Below are 22,285 nucleotides of genomic sequence, written 5' to 3'. Positions count from 1 at the left end.
CAATTTTAATTATTGTTTGCTTAGTTTTTTCTACTTTGCACTTGTATACATTTTTTTTGTGCTCTATTTGTTGATTTGTTTGTACCAAAAAGTAATATTAGAGAGAGTTTGATTTTTTTAAGATGATTTTTCAATCTTTGTCGCTTTTTTGTTTTGAATGATATGATTGGTTGTGGTGATTAATTGTGCAAAGCAATATGCATTTTTTTGGAGACTTTGAAGAGATTGATTAGAAGAGTGTTTATAACTTGGATTTCTTTTTTTCTTTTTCTTTTTTGATTTGTGGGATTTGTTTCTTATCCCAAAAAAATTTGGTTTTAAGCAACATGTTTAAATGAGAGAATAGCAAGAGCCTATGTATAATTAGAAATTATTTATTCATAATATGTGGTTGTTTTAAATTTATGATTTTTTTTGTAAAGGATAAAAATAATTCTATTTTTTGTTATAACTATTAATCTACTACTCTTTTTTATCCTAAATATTTGCAAAGTCTTAATAACATGGATCTTCATTAATATATTCAAAATTAAAAGATTGGATTCTATGCATATGTAATATTGCAGAAAGATTTTTCTAATTTATTGTTGAATTGTTTTTTTGAAATTTTTATTAAAATCTCATCAAGATGATGATATGATATGATTTATTTATTTTATACTACATTCTATCCTCCAAATCACCTTTGCAAAGTTTTAAAATAATAAATTCGTAATTTCAAATCAATTTATATTAAAAAAAAAAAAAAAAAAAAAAAAACAAGCAAGAAAAAAGATTGTATTTTTTGTCATTATAATCACAAGATATCTCCAATTAGTCTGAGAACATTTCAAATAAAAAATTCATACAATTGAATACAAAATTTGATGAACCAAAATAAAGTTAAATGTAAAGATAATTATACATAACAATTTCCAGACTTTAAAAAGGGCAACTATATCAAAAATAAATAAATAAACAAATAATTACATGTTCAAAAAAATCATTATAAAAAACACAAAACTTACAATTAAATAGGAACTTACAACTAAACTAAAACACAGTACACAATAGAACACGGTAAAGATTTCAGGCACTGATCAGTTATTAAGTACTTGCTTCAGGTTTGGAATAAGTTTATTAATTCGTCAATCTGTACAAAATTGCTCAAACTAAACAGAAAAACGTATTGAAGATGCCAAAATACTTTCAGAATTGATGGCTCGAACAGCGCAGCAAAATGCACATACCTCAAAGCCACCACAAAGCATGTAAAAAACATGGGCTTTGACATATTGCAAAGCATGTATCACAATTATAAACGGAGAGAATAGAAAAGCATGGCAAGTTGTGACCCCAACTGCACCAGCAATCGAGATAGTGCGACAACAAGAATAAAGTTCATCATGAAATGAGCTAAGTGGTGTAATTCTATAACATGAAACCAAATGTAGCTGCAAGGATGAATAAAGATGACATTCCTAACCGGGACATCATCGAGAGCACACCTTCCACCTTTTCAGCCTCATCTTCACCTCATGAAAACACAGCGCAGGAATATTGAGTCCTGTACTACATTCCATTGAAAAGTCTCAGTAATAAGGTTCTTGGACGAGAGGAAAAACATTTTTCTAACCTCATTCAATAGGTTTACCTATAATGTAAGTTAAAATCAACTTCTGTTCTGCATCCTTTGTGCCAACCTAAAAGCAAGTAGGAAGTAAGAAATCTATAGAGCAAAAACTAAATCCCAGTTCTGTCTCAATGCACAGAGTACAGGAATTTACACCTCCTGGTTCCGCATGAGATACCATCAATTGACATTGGGTTGAGTTAAATATGACTTGAATCAACAAACCTAAAAATGGTTTCAATACTAGAGTAACCATATTTGCAAAGAGCTGCAAATAGCACCACCTGCTTGAATGAGCTTGAAAGGACTTCAATATGCTGGCGATTCTGTTTTACATCACAAATATATAACCATAATGAGCAATCAAGCGCCCTGATAATTGTGACGAATCTTAGGTCAAGAAATATGACCAAATGACGTACATGGATTATGTTCCATGGAGTTACTTTTTAGAGGACATTGAGCATAACTCATGGATGTCCACGACATCCGGAAGCCCGAGAGATCTTCAACAGATCAATTTATCAAACGCCAGGAGTGCTCAACCACTCAGCGACAGTAATCTATTATGTTTTCTTTAATGGAGTCCCTCTGCTAGGTTGAGGTTTTCTCGTTTGTTAAGGATTCTGCTAAGCCCTTGTTTGGATCTGCCGGACACTCGCCGTCTTCGATAGCAGGCGTTGGAAGCATGAACGAAAGTTTGATGATTGTAGAATTACAGAAAAAACATTGCTGACTGTTTAGAAGATGTCGAGATATACAACGTTGGCAAGACTTATGTTTACAGGGCAAGAAAATGGTGTCCACTTCACAAGCATAGCAGATAGTGCATGCTTCTTCACTGTCCATCGTTTCAAAGCTCCCCAAAATATCTGCAGCAAGTCCAAATTCATCATCCATTACTTGTTGCTATGCTGTGCGACTTGGGCATATCCAGACAAAGCAGGTTTCTTGTGCGATTATGCAAATAAGACTCAGGTAGCTCATAAAAAATTAAGAAAATAACATTCAGAAAAATTTACTATAGTCACAAAACATAATCTCTAAAGCAGGCGCAGAAGTACAACTAGCAAGAGGAACTGAACGAGAGTAGATGGCGCAAAGTTGACGTCAATTACCTGAGGTTGAATTTATTTCAAGAAAATCATCAAAAGAGGCCTGTTTCCTTGCCTTTTCTGATTCCACCTTGAGTTTGGAAACAAAAGGTTTTAAATCTAAAATTCTTCTAACTGAAGGATCCCCTTTGAATGCCATCTCCTACAACACAAATTAAACATAAACAGTCGTATATTTAAGAAGCCTCCTTCAAATTTCCTCTTTGACAATTTTACGCAACTATTGTAGCCTCCACATGTCTACTCCACCACCACACAGAACTATTTCAAATAGGTTAATAGACTAAGAAAGTATTGACCGTTACCCAGCTGTAGTCCAACAGATATTGAAAATTGGCAACAACTGCTGCTGAAATGTCCACACCAGCAAGGACAGTTGCCATGTCGTATGTCACACCATGACTTAGCGCTAATGACGCGTTTTTCAAATTAAGTACAATTCCCACGAGAGGAGCCAACATCTTTGCCCTGTCGATTTTCTCCAAAGATTGTCCCAGCTGCCTAGCAGTGCTGGAAAAAAATATATTTAAAAATAAATAAATAAATAATAAGAACCCAAAGATTTCAATCGTGTTAATAAATAACCATAATAAAAAGCACAGAAGATAACCTCTTCCTTCCAACATTATCCAGTGATGTGCAGAAAAAAGGTATAGAGATGTCAATGCCTAAGCATTCCTTAGATCCAACAATGGAGCAATCAATTTACAAACCTATCAAAGAAATGAGCATTTGCACTTCTTGTGGTATGGTTGAGAACGAATATAATAAGCTCGCAAAGCCGAATAAGATTGATTTCAGGCCCTTGTAAGAAGGCACGTGGCAACTCCTGAGTTAAAAATTCAAGTAGTCTCTCCAAATTGCAAGAAAGTTCAAACATAATAGAACATTTCCTTTGGTGCGATTCTGACACCTGATCATTAGGCAAAGAAAACACGAAACCTACAATTAGTGAGCCGGTAACTCTGCAGCCTCACCTAAGATTGTACAGCAAACCACATACTTTAAAGAACATGAACACACATGTGAAGTGGGGAAACCGTGCAATAAAATGCTACCGCAACTGTATCAACCAATATACCCATGAATTTCTACACGACTTTGAATACAATATTCTCTCTCTGCATGAGAAAGGTCAAAGAATAAAACCTAAGCGATCCTTGTAGAACTAGCACGCGTGTTCTATATCCAATGGACAGTACAAGAAATTCAAAAATAAATAAAATACCTGGCATAAGTCGGAATGTTCTTGCATTTCTTTGATTGTGATTGAAAACTCCGTGATAGTCCAGTTAAGCGTGTTGAATAGACGATTGAGAAACGACGCAAAAAGCTTCTCGTCGTTCATGCATTTTTCCTTCAGTAAAAGCTGCAACCATTTGCCTATATCTTCAGGTTTTGCAATACATAAAGCTCTATACTCCATTATACAGCTTAGCACAAACGTAATAAAAGTCACATGAGAAGAGAAAAAATTGCTCCTACACAGATCCACTCTACCATATAAACATTTCTGAGCTTGAAACTTGCAAGTAGTTCACCAACCTGAAAGTACGGAGATAATGATTTTCCATTTGACGAAGCTTTTAAAGCTCCAAAACCAGAACCCTTACAGAACCGCAATAAAATGTTGGATACAGAAATCCAGAAGCGGTTGTCGAAAGAAGCTAGAAGAGATCCAACCATGCCTTCCCGGGCTGCTTGGTTCCGTTCAAATGCAATAAGATGATCCCTGTATTGCACCAATACTGAGATTGACTGCAACAAAATGTCTCGAACATCGAGATTTACTATTCGGGGATCATTAATATGAGTGACCAGAAAAGTTACCTGTGCAAACAACGTTGAAAATGTCAAGTAAAATTAAGAAAGGAACAATAACGTAGTAAGAAAAGAAGCGTGTTGTTGATCTAAGCAGTAAAATACTAGCACCTTCAAGTATTTACGAAAATATCTAGAAACACCAAAAGAACTAAAGACACAAACAAGACAAGAATACCAGAGGAGAAAGTCCTTGCTGTAGAAGAGAAGATGCCGGTACAAACGGAGGGTCGCTTCGTCGCAAAGCATGAAAAGAATCCACCTAGCAATACAATCACTCCTCAAAATCGTACAATGGTCCAGACCCTCACACAATATGACTAGTCAGCAGCAAGCAGAGCTAAAACATACTACGATTGCAAACAGTAAAACGCTAAATGCATGGAATCAACAGAGTACGTGAAGGAAGACACAAAGCTGTCTTTGAAATAGTCACACACCAGAGTCTCAACATAGAATTCTGGAACATAGACGAAGAGCGGATCCTTTTTGCTTAGAACTAGCAATAGCTGCACAAGCCACATGCAGGTGGCATACATTCCCCTGAGCTTCCATCTTGCAAACATTTCCACACGGTACCTGAACTCCAATAGAATGCAGTGCAAAGACGTGAATAATGACACAACAAAAAAGACATGCCAAACTACCACAACAAAGCGTCTTAAAATCACCACAAGTCCAAAATAATAATTGCGTGATAGTGAAAGAACCAACATACCATGTACACTGCCGCGCACAATGGATTAGGTCTTCTCTATAAACTGTTCTGGCTTCCTTCAAGTGCTTCAGGTGTTGCCTGGACATATTCTTACCCCGTATCTGACGATCTGTCTCATCAAGCTGTGCTATAGATTGCATCTGATGTTGCATCAAAAACGAGGCCTGCACAGAAGAGCAAAACACGAAGAATATGTCAATAGGCCTTCTTCCTCGGTGCAGATCTAAATTATTCAAGCACAGGGAAATATCTCGCGGAACGGATAGCAGAAAATGCCATACCTCTTTGAAATCTTGAGCTAGCCCGAGATGGTAAAGCAAGAGCATGATATCTAGCAACTCCTCCTCCCTAATCGCCTCAGATAGCTCCTTGCTTGACTTGAATCCTCGCCTGTCATAGCTTCGGGAAACAGGAGCGCCGCTTACGCTAATATCCACTCTTCCGCTTGAACTTGGCTTGTCCTCCACACATCCATCACAACTCCGGCCACTATTATAGTTACTACTTATGGAGCTACTCGTCCTTTCATTCACTCCAGTTGTAGCACTAAGGGCAAATATTTCACTTGAAACCTTCACAGGGGTCTTGCTGTCGCTCAGCAGGCCGCTCAGGACAAGATCAGAACAACAAGCTGGTTTCAGTTTCCCTCCATGCCGAACAACATCATCCCCTTCATCCATGCAGCTCTCTTCCCATTCCACTTCCAGGACATCCAACTCGACAGGGGAGGTTTTCACTAAATGGCTGAAATTTCCGCCCAACCGAACAAAGTCTGTAGCGCTGGAATCTTTCAAAAGAATGTTGACAGGAAATCTTCGCTTACCAACCCTGCAGTTTCAAATCAACCTAAATAACTTGGAAATTTTTTCACAACACCAATCGGTGCCACGAAGAGTTTCAGGATTGACCATGAGCCAGAGACATACAACAACACTAGTATAACGACAGTACAAAAGTGCACTACAAGTGTAGCAATTGGAAATGTGTGCAGCCGAACCTGTGAAGAAAACCCGTAGAATATCCTTGATCCTTCATTCGTTCGCCAACATCACCATTAGTCTTGCCTGGTCCAAATCCCTCAGACAGAAGTCGCAATAGAACATAATAAGTTGAAACCAGAACAGAGTTACCAGACAACCCTGCTGGAGCCATACGATTAGCCCCTCGATTTTTGCATACAAGGTTCCGCAAAAAACTCCGGAAAACCACGCCAGGAACAGGCTGCGGTGATTCCGTTGTTGGAGGTGGTACAAATTGGAGCAGTCGACCACACAGCTCCCATTGCAACTCCTCTATCTACATCCCATAACTTTTATTAGTGTTGAAAGACACACACTGTACTTGAAATCTTCCAATCTACGCACAAAATTGGGAAAAGCCGAATGATAAACGAGATTCGGTTTAAACTTCACGTTTATCACTAAAATGACCAAATTAACAAAAGATAATTGCATTTTAATTAAAATAGTCATATCCACATTGCGAATTGTAAATGCACTTGTATATCCTAAAACCGCATAAAGACTATATATTCAGCATGTCTGTGCAGAATTATATCAAAATCAATAAACAAAAAAAATCCCATACGTTGGACGGAATCATGGGTTTAGACCATAACCATCCATGCATATGCAACCAAGATCACGACTGTTTCCTCAAAAAAATAAATAAATAAATAAATGTCAGGAGTAATCGTGAGCTGCCAAACCATGTTTTGAACCACTCGCATATAATACTGAGCAATTCCTCAAGGTTCAAAGCCTTTACGAGTCACACACAAAAGAGAGCCTGGATATACCTTGACAATTGCCTTAGACCATAACATCTCCGTATGCTTCATTTTACCCTCAGAGCAGAGATCCTCCCGAGACCCAGGCCACCATACTGTTGGCATCAATCCTTCAAGATCATGTTCATTCAGACCCTTCCGGGTAAGAAATCCCTCCAGACATGAGCTGAACCCATCTGACATCCACCATGAGACCATAAAATCGTAGCGTTCCAGTAAATGGCAAGCTAGCGCCAGGTAGGGATAAGAACCCGTGTAAGGATGGTCAACAAGCGTAATTGGGGATGTTCGGCAGCCATAGGCAAGAGCTTCCATAATAATGGTAACGAGCGCACCACTAAAAACATGACCTTCTAGTTGTGGGAGCAAAAGGTCCAATGCCTGATCAACACTAGAGGCATCATGGGGGGCTTCCTGTCTGTAGGTCTCCAGAAGAAACGGAACTAGAGCACCCCAAATTACGTACTCTCCTGGAGCATTCGATTTCTTTCCCAATGACACTGTTTCGCCAGGCATTCGACTAGACAAAAGCAGCGGTCGAAGCAAATTGCATATCTCCGAACCTGTTAATAATACATCGTCGCTAGTCAAGGGGATGAATCTCTTTAGCCTGTCTACAGGAGCCATGGCTGCCGTAACCTCCCGACTTCCTAATTGAACAAGCCTCTGCAAACAGCTGAGCAAGAACTTCGCTCTTCCAGATACTGAAACCATTTCATGCTCGTTGTCGTTGACCTGAACTGTTGGAGGCAGCTGAATGGAAGAGAAACCCTCAACAGGGTACCTAAATGGTCTGCCACCAAAATTTAATTCGCAGCGCTCCCCGTATGACAAAGAGATTGCTGGATAATACCCTTCTTTAGGCTCAAGCTCCCTGATGCTATCATAAGCGACACCTAAACAAACACCATTTCTATAAAAAATGATCTGCTTCTTGTACAAGTCCAAACAGCAACCTATGACATCACCTGCTACCCAGGGCTGACCATAAGGAGCATGGCCTTCACTCCACTTGCAAACCCTATTTCCATCGTACGCGTACGAGTCTGCAGCATCACCTACGCCTTCCTCATTCGTGAAGCGACACGAAAGTGTAGTCCAGCCAAGTTGCTGAATGCCGGCTGTTCCCAAAGTTGCCTCGTACATCCATCGACCCTTCCACACACACGCATTGGCACGAGCGCTGCTAAAAATGGTCTGGCTCTCAAGATGCAAGAAGTTTTTATCAAACTTGATATCCCCACAAGTACTACTGCTGTCGATGGTAACAATACTATTCCCGAAAGGTAGGCTGTTAATAAAAACGCCATCCCTGTGATCACAACCAGTTACAAAACCATCCTTTGTATCTAGAGTGGCGCTGAGTTGCGATTCGAGATACGATCGCACGCTGCTCGCATCAATCCTTCCATCTTTCGTAAAGCTCAGCTCCAACATCGGAGGAGAGACATCGAGAATATGTGCTAAGGTGCGGTCCAGGCTCCATTTTCCACACTCATCATGCATAAAAGCTGCAACAATCACACCACTTTCACTGCCTTGCCCATCTAAAAGCGCAGCCAGGCCAGTAGACCTTGATCTGTGAAGCTGGCTCCCTTTCCGTGGACCTCCATCCGCCCACATCTTTCAAATCCGCCTGCCTTGACCTTCTGTTGCCTGGCCTAACCACCAGTCACTTCCTCTTCCGACACAAACATTCCTCACATCCAGATTTATGCTCTCTCTAGGACTGGAAAAATCTCATCCGTCCTACTAATTTACCATTTTAATAAGTCCTATCTACAGCTGAACTTTCTGCCGAGGCGATCGTCCTCAACGCTAAGAACGGTCAATTTGTAAACCGCTCGCACTAGCTCTCAAATGCATGTAGGGAAACCCAAAGCTTCAAGGCCAGCAAAAAGTCCCCTCTCTGCAAATATTTCCAGCACCTGCAGAATGACCAAACACATTATTCAGTAGCACGACTCTATGTATTCTGGAATGAAAGGAATTAGGAACTCCCATAAATTCAACAAAGAAGCCTCGTGCGAATAAGAAATCCCCACAGTTGAACCTCCATGAACGGGAGCATGTTACGAACGCCAGTCAAAATCCTCAATGTGCTACTCTAAGAACCTGAATCTCACGGGCGATCGATTTCTACCCACTTGCAATCACCCAATTTCGACATCCCCACAGGCGCACGAAAACTAACACCTACCACAGTGACCATCATCGCCGTGAAATCAAATTGACGCTACACGCGCTGACCACCTTCAGATTTCAACCAACACCTGGCAATAGAACTACGCAGGAATTCAATTACTTCGTGAACCCAGCACGAAGAAATGAAGATTGATTAAGGAGAGGGTTCGCAACTATCTGGTTTAAGTGGCGAATGCGCTAAACTTTGAAAATAAGACCCCCACACATGGCCACAATCGTTAGCCCAGAAAGACATCACATGTGCCCATACGGCTCTAAAGATATTCTAGACCACAAAACGCCTCATGCTGCACCACCACCACTCTCCAACCCCTTCGCGCCTTCACACTACACCCTCACCCCTCTCCTTGCCTGGCCTCTCGGATCCACCCTCTGCAAACACGTAAAGCAGCACCGGAACGCAGTGACAAAATCCAACACCACCACACAACCATCTCTCTCCCCGATCAATCCAAACTAGTGAATCTCAAACTCCAGCAACTCTACGTGCCCGAATTTAACCTCTCAACCTCGGGCTGCAGCCACCGGAATCCGCAGTAATCGGTACTTCGATTAAGACACACGCCCCGTTTCCAAATATCCCTTCACGAGCCCCGGATGCAACCTACCTTGCGAGATAGTCGTCCGCAACAACTCACCACAAAGAAGATTTCATTGCTGAATCTACACCACCAGTAGTAGAAATCACGGAACAACAACTACAACAACAACAACCCCAAGCGAACTGAGCCGCCTCCGCAACCTCCCATGCCAGCAACAAAGCACACAATCACTCCCACCGCGCATTGCTACTCTGGACACTCACAACAAATCCCTCCCCTGCGAAGCCCCTGATTAGCTCCCACCTCCAAGATCTGACATGGCAAGGACCTCCACTTCATAAGGCACGTCAGCATGCGGTCGTCCGTTTCACACCAGCTCTCGTCCCACATTCGAGCCATATCCAAGCCAATGTCACGAAACCCCATTCACACCCCTCCCCAACACTTCGAGCTCCGGCATGGTTCGGAGGTGGTCGGGTCCAAATTTGTATGCGGGCGCTGATGGCCACGGGCATCGAAACCCCGACCTCTTATTCGGCGGAGTATCCGATGCTGACTCCGCAAGGTTTTTGAAAAGATTCCATTCCCGGGGATCGGCGCTTCCGAGAAGGTTCGGGGTTCGGAGTGTAACCGAAACTTCCTTACAGCCCTTCCTGCGCTGACCGACTCCATGCCTATCTGGCGTTGACTTGGTGACTCCATGTGGGGTTTTTTTTTAATATGTTTTCCCTCAACGCATCTTGTTTTTGTTAACAAATATATCCTCGATATGCTTTTGTTTATTGCTACAACTTTTTTTACCTTTTCATCAACATAATAGTAAATGACTTAATTTCTCATCTGTAAACATTATTTCATTACTCTAATAATGTAGTGGATTTAGTTTGTGATATTGCTTCTTGTGTCTGTTTGGCGAAATTTTTTTCCTGTATCCAAATGTTGGCTGTTCCAATTTGCCCCTTATCATCAATTATTTCACAATTCCCTTGCCATTTAGATCATTGAGCTTTGTTTGGTTATGGAATCATTTTCTTGAAAGATATGAATGAGTCATTCTTATATAGAGGGAAAGAAGGGCTTTTCTCAACATCAAAAACATTAATGCACACAATCAATCTAGTTTGTGTGTGGCATGTAAACTTGTTTACATATCTTTTCATCCTTTTAATTGTATAAATCAATAATTGAATCTTTAAAGTGTAGTTAAGGTAGCTAAAAATCTTTCTAACACAACAAGTCATGGAAAGAAAGAGAGAAAATAAATAAATATATATATATGTATATATAAAAAAATTGACCCAACCATTTACTAAATCAACCCACTCATCCTAACCATCATCAAAAAAATCTCCATTACAAGATCTACATTGATAAAAAAATCAATGAAAAATTGGTTGGATCCTCAACCAATGACAATGGGTGGATTGATTTAGTAAATGTTTGGGTCAATTTAACAATTCCCTCTATCTATATGCACACACATGTATGCATATGTTCCAAAGAGCACTTTCAAATAATCAATGAAGCAGGAATTGCATGTCATTTTAAATTTTATTTTTTTCATCTTTTTATCTTTATGACTAAATCAAATGATCCTATCTTTGCAAATATCTATTTTCACATTATCCCCTCCAAGATAATGCAACAAGAAAATCTAAAATTGGGACCAACAACTTCCTTCAAAGCATTATCACAAAACATGGTAAGATGTTATTCAACGATATTCCAGAGGACAAAACATATATATATATATATATATATAAATAAAGAGACCCTTGCTTTAAAAACCATTTTTCTGATAATTTTAACATCCTATCTTCCCATATTCCTCTAGACCTGAAAGTTGGAGTAACCATACAACTGTTTTGAAAACAGATTCAACAAGTGAATAAAGAATCCATTATTCCTAATACCGATTGGGGTTCTGAAGAGCCAACTTTGCTCATGTGCATTCAAATCATGTCGAATGTTCTAAACCCTAAAGGTTCCGCCATATCCACTCCAAACTAAGTGGATCGACTTGGTTGGTAGGTAGGGGTCATTGGACACGGTGGACAGGTGTTGCTGAATCTACGTGGCATATTCCAGATAAAGAATATTATTCTAACAATGATACATTTTAGTACTTAATTAGATGGGGACCACAGTTCTAATACCACTAGTGGGATATCACATGAATACTTCGGTGTGGTAAAATTTAATTTGATCTTTCCATTTCAAGTTATGTGAAATCAAAAATAGAGAAATATTATACGGTGTGATGTATCTTTGACATGATGATATGGTTTTGTATGCTACAAACCAATACATACTTGTGTAAATACATATATTTATACTTGTAATGCACTTGTATTTACACATTTATACCTATAAATACACACATGTATACAAAGAGATTTCTGTGTGTGGAAAGCATTTTGGTATTTGGATCTCCAAATCAACAGGATTATCTACATTTCATGCATTTCAAATCAAGTTTCACATACATGTCCATTGTAACGATTTCAAATACTATGATTAGAAAGTTGGATATAAATTTGTTTTATATGCACACAAGGATTCAAAACTAAAACTATATTACTATCATTTACGCATCCAGGGGAATCGCGGATTGAAACATACCTTACATGCCAGTGTAATACAATCTGGGAAATTGGTTCGGATGGGCAAGGAGCGTATGATTTCCAAGAACAAAGGTAGATGCACGAGAATGCTGACATTGAAAAAAATGAAACAAAAGAAAATCTCTCCTTGGGGTTCAATCCCCGTGAAAGGAGCTGTCCTGAGTCCGCATCAAAGAACACAAGCTCTGCTTCAAGGCTAGTAGTAACAAATCACCACGTTCCCTTGATCGTTTGGAACCTCCAAAGCTGCATAAAGAGTTGACCGCAATTCGAAAGACTCCTAATTTTTTTAAGGATCCCAAAGCATTGCAATCAATCTGTTGGGACAGGTCATGCTCTTGGACTGCTATTTTTAGAGGAGCTCAGATATTTTGCCACCCCACAACTTCTCGTTAATAACTACACCATGTCGTTCGTCGTTTCCGTTTAGATTGCAGGGAGGCAGGGACTGGGCACTGACAGTCGAACTTCCCTTCCGCATCTCCTGAATGGTTCGCAAGGCAGCTATGGTGCTCTTAAATATACCTCCATTGTCAAGACCTATTGATAATAAGGGAGTCAGTCAAGTGAGCAGGCACCTGTAAAAGTATGTAACTCAGCTCGCAAACCAAGATCTGGCTATAGAGTTTGCTCCAAATTCCTAGTAAACACCACGAAATGGTGTAAAAAGTTTCGTTAAAATGAACTCACTACACAAAAGTTAATCAGGTCGAAGCAACGTGCCCAAAACTAGTTATATGGTATAATTACCTGCCGGAAATGAACCCTTTCGCGACTCACTAGAAGCATCTTCTTGTTCATCATTTGGTTTGACCTCGATGCTCTCTTCAATAGGTAGGGGAGGAAAAGTTGACAAAAGAGCTTCACACTCTTTGACAAGTTGTGAGAGAAGTTCAGTGGAGAAGAATGGCTGCAGAAGCACTCGTCTAATGAAAGGCAAGCGAAGGACTGCCCCTGTGCGTTTGTCGTGTTTCTTTAATATCTTTACCAGCCCTGCTCAGTGAGAACGAAATGACTGTAAAACACATAAGGGTGCTAAAACACGAACTGTTCAAGAATCTCATAAACTCCTATCAGATTACAAGTGCAGATTGAACCATTCTCTTTTACCAACGTTTAATCGTAGAGGAAATTCTGGTGTTCGGAGTGACTCTGCATAGTACACAGGCAACCTCCTGTCATCCTATGAAAGAAGCGACGTTCGTGAACTCAACCTGTATAATTGAGAGTGCTGTAACTCTCCATAAGCACAACCTCTCCATGTAACGTGACAAGCTCCATGCGAATAGTCTGAAAATCTTCATTTGAATCTATTTGATTCAACTCTGAATCATTTTGCTGACGCAAACCCTCCAGCCTCTGCTTTAGCTCCTGTAATACAAAAGGTTGTTAACAACTATATATATATATATATATATATATATCGCAAGATAATAATATGAAAGGCACTAGCATTTTCTACTCAGAAAAACAAAAGCCTAGTTACAAGGCGAACTAGTAGGAAAGACGAACTTCGAGATAATTAAAAAACGCGGAAAATTAACGCCAATTTTCAGCAACACACACGATGAAGATTAATCCTATTTTCTAAATTCACTCAAGCATAAATGTCGAAAGCCTTCCTAAAGACCATTCTAAGGGTTCAACTACAACAGATTCTCACGAAATTTAATCCTTAGCTTCCACTCCTATATTGCAATAGAGCGCATATGTTGTCAAAGTTTACGCACCGTGTCCTCTGCCTGACCTTAATTGTTTCTGAATACTAAAAATATATCGAGACATACGGCGGGATGGAAAATGATTACATAAATACATAAATAAAATTCAGCATTACATTCTTGCATTATCTTTTTTCGACGAACATAAACGTACGCAAACACAGAGAGTGCTCTCTAGTGTTTCCTTACAAAGGTTAGCATGTGCACAGCAAACAAAATAGATCTAACTCAGCTACTAAACCAACCTCTGGCGAATCAATGAAGCGACTGTGTAATCGATAGACTAGCCAGATGTACAATTGCACACCACATTAAAGATGAGAAAGTATATGGTGACAGTTTGAGATTCTGCATACTTGTATACGAATGACGTAGTCTTCTTCTTTCTCCGTGAAAAAGCTGTTAAACTTCTCAAGCTCAACATTCAGGAGGTGCAAAAAATTCTCCTCTTCTTTCGTGAGCTCCTTCACTTCTCCTCCTGCGACACGGGCCGTAAATCTCCTACCAACCGAAACCTCCCTTTGCATGGGTAGAGTGGCTACATTCTCCTCCGCATCATTTCCAGCCACGTCTTTTTCCTCCGATCCAGGCTTCCTCTTTGTCCCGGCAGCCCCCGCTCCATCATTCCCCTCCCCGCCCGTCTCTACAGAAAACCCCACCTCCCCTCTTGCCCGCTTGGCCGCAGGCTCTAACCCTACCGCCAGCGGCCACACCACTGCTACATCCCGGGCTGTAATCGACTCCACGGACGGCCGTTCTTCATAATTCCCACCTGCCCCTCCTCCGTCCGCCCCCGGAGCTCCCTCTTCCACGAAAGCCGCGGTCGGCAAGGAATTATCCTGCAGAATCGTATTGATAACCTTCTTCAGCTGCTTGTACGACAGAAACTTATCCCGATAGTCCACCGGCATCTGCTCCAGCAACAGTTGCAACAGCTTCCCATACTTCATTCCTCCGGTCTGGCCTCACACGCAAACCGCTTCCAGCGCCGCTACGGTCAAGTCCACCACGACAGCCCTGGATCGCCGCTCCCAGCAACAAAATCTCCGTCCCGCTTCATACACCTCAACGGTCGCGAATTCAAGCGAGAAGCAGCAGCACAAGCAGAGCCGAGCGAAGCCGAACAGTCTGAACCAGCATACATGATCCGGTCCGTTCCTGGACTTGGTGCGGGGGACGAGCATACGAAACGACGACGATGGCAAAGGCGAAGAAGCAGATTCGGAGCGAGGTCGGCGATGCTTGGAACCAGACACACCCGGAGCGACACAGAGAGACACAGACAAATGGAAACGGCATCTTCTATAGGGGATATTCTCTTCCTCGTCATCGGGTGTATGGTGCAGCTCTGCGACCCCTTACTCTCATGGCGCTATCACGCCTCCCTCCAAGTGTTTCTTATTGAGTTGTTTTCACACTAGCGCGAATGTTGCTTTTATCAGTGTGGTTTCACACTGTCGAGGAACAAGGGATTTTTGTTTTCATCAGAATATGAATTATAATTGGGTAAGGTGATGATAGATAAAATGTGTCATAGATGAGTACTATGTTTTGATTTTTTCTTCTTCTCTTTCCTTTTATGATTTATTTTTGTAACCCAGTAGTTTCTTACTTATAAATATGTTCTATGAATTTTCAAAGATTTTAGAGAATGTATAGATTTTGTGAATTTAATACAACACTTGATGTGGATGTTTAAGAACTATAATTTATATCAGTAAATTTTGTAGTCATATCAGAGCAGAAAATCCGCGAATCATCCGCAAGGATGAAAGTAAGGATCATTTGTAAGATGAAAGGCGTCGAGTTAGGGTTTCATCCACAGGTCTCGATGCTTCGGCAAATCAGCTAGTCTTGTCTGAAGCTCGTTAACGTTCATGCTGTTGTCGCTGTTGCAGGTGCGAGGGATCGTGATTCTGAGCTCCGTTTGCGCCTCAGAGCTTTGGGTTTTTTTAGTGGATTTTAGTATTTTTGCCCTGTATCCAATCCCGCGTCGTCACCATGAATGCCCCCGATCGATATGAGCGGTTTGTGGTGCCAGAGGGCATGAAAAAGTACGTCTAAAAGTACGTCTGCTATTGTTTGAGCTCCCTTTGCTTGTGATTATGGCTGCATACAGCTAGCTCACATTTTGAACTTACACTGGGGATTGTGGGTTTGTTCAGAGTGGCATATGAGAGGGATATGAAGGTTATGAACGCTGCCACATTCACTGTGGAGCGAGAGGATCACACCGTCGGAAACGTCATTCGCATGTTCGTAACTGATTCTAGCTTGAATGAGTGATCAGCAATTTAGGGTGATTGTGGTTGATTAGAGTTTATGATTCTGGGTTTTGCAGACGGTAGGTTGGCAGGTTTTGATAGCTATATTATGCCGCATTTCCATCACCTAATTTGACATGGGTTTCTTTTCTTTTTTTTTTTTTTTTTTTTTTTGGCTCTTGATTCGGGTGGCAATCGCTTATTTTCTTATTTTGGTGCGAGAGCAGGCAGCTGCACCGCGACCCAAGTGTGTTGTTTGCTGGTTACAGGCTACCACATCCACTCCAATACAGGCTTGTGGTTAAGGTTAGACTCCTCTCTCACCGTCTTTTATGCCATTTGGAGCTAACTTCCGTCTCTGGATACATCTATGCTTCTTCGTCCGATTGTTCAATTATCCCATGCTAGGGAGTGCCCCTCGACTGTCCTCAGGTTTGCCACAAATTCTATGTGTGTTCTTTCCAAGTTAGCATTTCAGCTATCAACCCCGGTTAGTTTTTACGATGTAGTGGAGTTTTTCCCATGAGTATCTAATCGGATTGTTTTGGTGACAAATCACCACAGATTCAAACCACTAGTCAATCGTCTCCGATGCAGGCGTACAACTTGGCCATCACTGATTTGATTAAGGAGCTAGATCATCTCAAAGCTGTCTTCGAGGTACTATTGCTAGTTTTTCTAGTTTGATTTTTTGTAGTTGCAACAACTGAAGCTGTAGCAGAGCCAGAAGTAGTTAGAGACTGAATTTGAAGATTAAGACATATGTAAGGTCTAAAGTTGTACGTGGCTGGTGTTAAGTCGTTGGTTACGTAACCATTGCCTCCTTAAACTGTTTTTGTTTGCAGCATGAAACAAGTCAGAAACAGGCAGATTATTACTAGGCTGGCCTCAGTACCCAATAAAAAGCATTGTAGACCTCCGATCTTGCAACTCGTTTCGGAAGAGAAGGGCATTCAGCTTGAATTCCATCCCAGCCTCCTTGTGATCATGAACAGAAGAAGAAAGTAAATCTATGTTCTTTTGTATAGAAGGGAAGTGCGCTAAAGTGTTTGGTGAGTGATTGAGGAAGCATAGATCCAAGTGATGCACGCTCAAATTCAGGGCTTAAGGATCTAAATATGAACAACTATTCCAGTTGGTGTTTAATCAAGGCACTACACTACCCTATTGAGCCAGAGTTTTATAAGGTGGCTTGTATTTGGCTTGATGAATGGTTTTTTATTTGGATTATTAATCCATGGTCTAATGCCATTATTTATTTGATTTATATTTCTACCATGTAACTTCTAACATTGTTCAACATCATATCTTTCTCTACAATAAATACATCTAAAATCTTGATTTGGTGGTGAAGGACATTTATTAATCCGAAGGCCATGTCCTGTACAATTAATACACCAAACATTAGATCTAGTATTTATAAGTGGTGGTCTTTTATTTTTATTAGCAACCATATTTATTTTTAACTTCATAAATTATTAGCTAAATTTAATACCATCTCTTTAGTTTTATTTACTGATGGAGCTACTTCAATTGTAATTATTTAAGAATTATTAATAGATTCTACAATTGGTCATCTAAAATCTTGATTTGGTGCCAAAGTAATTCAAGTTTGAAGTTTCATACTGGGAAATGTAGATGGTTCTACATATAGTGTATAATCTTCATTTACTCAAGCTTTCTTTCATGACTTAGTAGTTTGATATATACTTACCAAATCTTAAGGTCTTCTTTCTTTTCACTTCTGATAGATGTAATCCACCAATAAAAATATTTGTTAAAAATGAGTCATGTATATTATGATTAGTTGATCTCATTAAGAGATCTTTCATCCTTCCATAAAAAGAATCAACATATCCTTCTAATTTTACTTTTATATTTTTTAATTGTTCTCTCAAACTTTCATTCACCTTATTCATGCCATCAATCCAATATTAGATGTCTAAAACATTGAAAAAAATAGATTTCAAAATACTTTCTCTAAATTGATTATTAATTTGGTTTGTAAATGACAAAAAAAACCAAGTATTGAAGAAATTGTCATTTAAGGATTGTCAAAAATAAGATTATGTATAAATATATATATATATATATATATATAGACAAGTATGATGAAATCAAATTAGCCAGTGTGATTTAAAAATCTAATAACCTTTGTATGTACATTTGTTTATTTGTATTATATTAGAAAAAATAACAACTACATATATGTATACGTTAATGTAAATCATAGGAAATGAAGAGATTCTACAAAATGGAGAGATTTTTTATAGGAATATTCATTAAGTTTTCATTCTACATATCTATGACATATCTCAAAAATATAAATATTATTATTATTATTATTATTATAATCACTTTCCTTTTTCATACAATCAAGGTACATTCAATGCATTGATTTGTGTATTAAGTACAAGGCTTTCAAGGATCTAAATCCCAATGAATTAAATTGTAAATAAAGAAAAGCTTTTAATAGTCATTTATATGTTTTTAGAAGTTCGTATTATTTCTAGCATGTATAATAATATCATTATAAGCAAATTTTAAATTTTACACAATTGTTTTTAATTGTGTAGTACCAATCATTTTCTTAACTATTTTAGTTCTATCCAAGTTGCGGAGCATGGCTTTGCTATTATCTGCTTGTTTGTTTAGTTTATTTTTTATGAGTTTCTATTTCATTCTACTATAGTTTAAGAGGTTTGACCAAATTTTAAAGCATATTCTTTAATTATTCTATATTTTAATATTAAAAGATAAGTAGTTTTTTTGCCTCCTTATTGTCCAAAGCCATATATCATATAGAAGAGACAATGTGGCTTTTAATCTTTTAAATTTGAGAGATTCAATTCCAAGTTTTTCTTGCATAAAGATATTTCTAAAATATGTGCAACTGTATTTCTAGAAGATTTAGGTTGCAAACTTAGAAGAGTATAGGAGCACCTTTGCTTGCTTCTATTCTTTAAATATTGACTGCAAGGCCACTATGATAAATCAATAATATTAGCATGGCTTCTTGCTTGGATCCTAAATCAAACCAAACTTTTTTTCACTTAAATTTATAGTTTTCTTCTAGTATGTCACACTATTTTGTTGATGCAAGATTCTTAGGCATATGACGTTTTTGGAAGAATTGCCTGTCTATTTTGGAAGTATAAGCCATAATATTAACTTTTTTTATTATAATAGTAAGAATAGGTGTTAAATGCTTAGTTGATAGTTATGACAAAGAAAAAATTAGTATCTTCTATTAACTTATTTACAATCTTTATTTTGGTGACTACTCTTACCAATTCAAGAGAGCATTGTATTCCTTCCAAATTTAAGGCATTATAGACAAAAGAATTGAAATTTTGAGTGAAGAAAATTTGTTGTTAAACTTAATGAGTCTTATATGCTTTCCAACAATTTACATTTTAATTTTGAGGGGCCAAGTACAATGAATTAAGTGTCAATATCGATGTTGAAGTTGCTAGATTATAATCTATAATTAAAAAATATAATCTAGGAGCAAGTCTTTATTTGAATAATAAAGTCTAATGAAATTGTTAAGTTGTGACCTATGATAGTTTATTTGAAGTAATATTCTTCCCAAGTGCCAATCTAATATACATGTCTAAAAATGTTCATCTGTGGCTGTTAAGTTAAATTCTTAGTATGCTTTTGTATAAGACATGAAGTAGTTCGTTGCTTGGTTGTAGGCATGTTTGAATCTTTACAACCTTTATATGTATAGTTTGGTTGTTTTAATAGAGATAATATATTTGTCAATTAGATAGAAGTCTTTCTCTCACCATAAGAACTTTTTGTATATAAGGTTTTAAGTTTTCTTCCTCTTCTCTCATATTGAATTATTTAGAATCTTTTATAATTATGTTAGTACCATTATACCTTTTATTTGATTGCCATAGACTAGTACAAATACAACCCAAGTAAGATACCATTACACAATCTTAATTTCAGCCTTATCTTATATATATATATATATATATAATTAAAGTTGTTGTTAATTATAACATTATTAATTCTTATTTTTTATTTTTATCTTAAATTAATATTTTTTAATTGAAGATTTTTTTGATTCTTTGTAAGTTAGAATGATTATTATACTATCTTTTTATTTTATGAATATACTTATTCTTAATTCTCTTTCTTCTTTTTTAATTTTACATAAGTATATTATTTTTTTAGAAGTTTGTATAAATTTATGTCACTGACAACTATATATTCTAACTATTTTGTTTGTAATCATATTAGATTATTAGATTGATAATAAATTATCTTGCAAAAAGTCTTTGTAAAGATTATAGAATTTAAATCCAGAATCTTTTGGATAATAACCATTGTAAAAGTTGGATAATTTAAAATGTAAAAGTCCTAAAATTATATTTCGTCTTCTTGTATTCTAATGGAACTTAAGATTGTGCATTCTACTTCATCATCAATCGACGAAGAACTGGGGTTCAATTTGATGTACTCTACGATATCATATTTGCAGAGGTGCAGACACCGAATCAAAGCTTTGTTGTGGGATGCTTGAGTTGTGTTTATGAGGCAATGCAAGATAAGATAAGAGTTGTGATGTGGGTGATTGCACTCACTCTGGTTTCCATGTCTCCAGTGATGGCTTTTAGGAGATTGCAGGAGATACGAAAAGGAAAATTAAAAATTAAAAATCATAAAATAACAATAAATTATCTCATTTATTCAATGAACACCCGTTTTTGTTCATTGTGTCACAATTAGTCTTTACTTTGCACAAGACATCACGAAGGGTGGTACTGGGTGCAACTGGTCTATTAGTTCTATAATTCCAAATTGCTAGAATTTTGATGTTTTGTTCAAACATTATTCAAGTTTGTTGATTAACAACATTTTCAAATAAACTATTTTGTGATGACTGTGTTGCGCAGTTGTCTTCACAGAGCTCATCCCTGTGGACTGATGACGCCTGGAACAGAATCTGAGCAGGAATAGCACAGACCACTTTCCTTGTAAGCGTTTCAGACTTTGACACTTGACTTCATGTTGTTGGTGCTATATTTAACTGATACTGTCGCACTTTGCCTACAGTATTAACTGTATTTAACTACTACTGTCCATCTTCAGGCCTGCAATTGCTAGTATCTTCTAGATCAGTACTAAAGAGATGGCACCATGTTAAGTCTTTTCAAGTTCTTCAGAAATGAAATAGGATAAGAATCAAGTAAAACTTTTGACAATGCACAATATTAGATCAAATTCAAGACGATTGCGAAACCGAACAAACACATTCATAATAGACGTTTGTTGTGCCATTCAGGGCTTCTTGGAGAGAAGTTACATTATCTGTTGAAGTGGACTTGTTCTCTCGCGAAGCCTGTAAATGATTGACCAAACTTCCACATTTGCAATGGAGAAAGTAGGCTTGGTTGAGTTAAAGAACTCATTTAGCATAGTGCCTCACTACCCAACATATTTTCCACAACCGAAATGACTTGAGCGCCTGTGGAATATCCTACAAAATGTTTTGGGTGCTTGCTAACTCGCTCTAAACAATGACCTAAAGCAATGAATAGGAATTCGTTCGGTCTGCATGCTTAAAACAACGCATGGGCAATTTTTGTTGTTGTTTGTAGGGGGAGTAGAGAAGTATGAACAAAGGGGATCTCTCACCTTGGTGATACATGTGACCAAATTAAGAATGACCATACTTTTGGCTGCGTTGAACTCCATAGTCTACAGTTGCAGTTTGTCGATAGTAAAAGAGCTCACACTCCCTGAACACCAAACCCTAATTTCGACTCCAATTAGGAGGTGGAGTTTTGGCATTCTAATATTCAAAACTAGCCTTGTCGATTTTAGATTCCTGTGTGTTTGAGTTCATTAGGCATT

The 22,285-nt window shown here is 38.3% G+C and overlaps 3 protein-coding genes across 8 annotated transcripts; 1 reads left to right on the top strand and 2 right to left on the bottom strand.

Moving 5' to 3' along the window:
- Positions 1-1,098: 1,098 nt before the first annotated feature.
- On the bottom strand, positions 1,099-10,250 carry LOC112295279 (E3 ubiquitin-protein ligase RKP). 5 transcript variants are annotated; one of them, XR_016507028.1, is made up of 14 exons: positions 9,869-10,047; positions 7,065-8,983; positions 6,264-6,562; positions 5,548-6,094; positions 5,267-5,430; positions 4,989-5,127; positions 4,727-4,810; positions 4,273-4,557; positions 3,956-4,096; positions 3,441-3,640; positions 3,033-3,237; positions 2,731-2,869; positions 1,838-2,484; positions 1,099-1,546 (listed from the first exon to the last, which is right to left on the bottom strand). XR_016507028.1 is itself a non-coding variant. In XM_090256861.1 (13 exons), exons 2-13 carry the CDS (start codon positions 8,676-8,678, stop codon positions 2,207-2,209), a joined length of 4,095 nt encoding a protein of 1,364 aa, XP_090112987.1. In that variant the 5' UTR covers positions 8,679-8,983; positions 10,106-10,250; the 3' UTR covers positions 1,099-2,206. The 5 variants fall into 5 exon arrangements, 3 of the variants coding, with proteins under 3 accessions (XP_090112987.1, XP_090112981.1, XP_090112974.1); XR_016507027.1 differs by having other exon boundaries at positions 1,897-2,484; positions 9,869-10,027; XM_090256861.1 differs by lacking the exon at positions 9,869-10,047 and adding an exon at positions 10,106-10,250 and having other exon boundaries at positions 1,099-2,484.
- A 2,233-nt stretch (positions 10,251-12,483) lies between these two features.
- Positions 12,484-15,540, bottom strand: LOC112279144 (SPX domain-containing protein 1). Of its 2 annotated transcripts, none has more exons than XM_024513298.3 (4): positions 14,504-15,540; positions 13,641-13,797; positions 13,177-13,419; positions 12,484-12,966 (listed from the first exon to the last, which is right to left on the bottom strand). In XM_024513298.3, exons 1-4 carry the CDS (start codon positions 15,095-15,097, stop codon positions 12,779-12,781), a joined length of 1,182 nt encoding a protein of 393 aa, XP_024369066.1. In that variant the 5' UTR covers positions 15,098-15,540; the 3' UTR covers positions 12,484-12,778. The 2 variants fall into 2 exon arrangements, with proteins under 2 accessions (XP_024369066.1, XP_073388309.1); XM_073532208.2 differs by having other exon boundaries at positions 12,484-13,066; positions 14,504-15,407.
- A 498-nt stretch (positions 15,541-16,038) lies between these two features.
- Positions 16,039-17,597, top strand: LOC112295898 (DNA-directed RNA polymerases II, IV and V subunit 11). Its single transcript, XM_024547930.3, has 5 exons — positions 16,039-16,201; positions 16,313-16,402; positions 16,639-16,717; positions 16,976-17,071; positions 17,257-17,597. The coding sequence occupies exons 1-5, from the start codon at positions 16,149-16,151 to the stop codon at positions 17,290-17,292; spliced, it is 354 nt and encodes a 117-aa protein (XP_024403698.1). The 5' UTR covers positions 16,039-16,148; the 3' UTR covers positions 17,293-17,597.
- Positions 17,598-22,285: the final 4,688 nt, after the last annotated feature.

This window comes from Physcomitrium patens, chromosome 2 (assembly GCF_059467195.1).
Source record: "Physcomitrium patens ecotype Gransden chromosome 2, ASM5946719v1, whole genome shotgun sequence".
In the NCBI taxonomy this organism is placed as follows: domain Eukaryota; kingdom Viridiplantae; phylum Streptophyta; class Bryopsida; order Funariales; family Funariaceae; genus Physcomitrium; species Physcomitrium patens.
The sequence above is the reverse complement of the archived record's forward strand: the minus strand, read 5'-3'. Positions and strand labels throughout refer to the sequence as shown.

Excerpts from the sequence above, each read along its gene's own strand:
- LOC112295279 (XM_090256861.1), bottom strand. The coding sequence starts at position 8,678 with ATGTGGGCGGATGGAGGTCCACGGAAAGGGAGCCAGCTTCACAGATCA. Across the intron at positions 4,811-4,988 it reads AATTCTATGTTGAGACTCTG|GTGGATTCTTTTCATGCTTT; the intron begins GTGTGTGACTAT and ends TTGTATTGCTAG. Across the intron at positions 4,558-4,726 it reads AGCAAGGACTTTCTCCTCTG|GTAACTTTTCTGGTCACTCA; the intron begins GTATTCTTGTCT and ends TTGTTTGCACAG.
- LOC112279144 (XM_024513298.3), bottom strand. The coding sequence starts at position 15,097 with ATGAAGTATGGGAAGCTGTTGCAACTGTTGCTGGAGCAGATGCCGGTG. Across the intron at positions 13,798-14,503 it reads ACTACGTCATTCGTATACAA|GAGCTAAAGCAGAGGCTGGA; the intron begins GTATGCAGAATC and ends TTTGTATTACAG. Across the intron at positions 12,967-13,176 it reads AAAGGGTTCATTTCCGGCAG|GTCTTGACAATGGAGGTATA; the intron begins GTAATTATACCA and ends TATTATCAATAG.
- LOC112295898 (XM_024547930.3), top strand. The coding sequence starts at position 16,149 with ATGAATGCCCCCGATCGATATGAGCGGTTTGTGGTGCCAGAGGGCATG. Across the intron at positions 16,202-16,312 it reads GTGCCAGAGGGCATGAAAAA|AGTGGCATATGAGAGGGATA; the intron begins GTACGTCTAAAA and ends GGGTTTGTTCAG. Across the intron at positions 16,718-16,975 it reads AATACAGGCTTGTGGTTAAG|ATTCAAACCACTAGTCAATC; the intron begins GTTAGACTCCTC and ends AAATCACCACAG.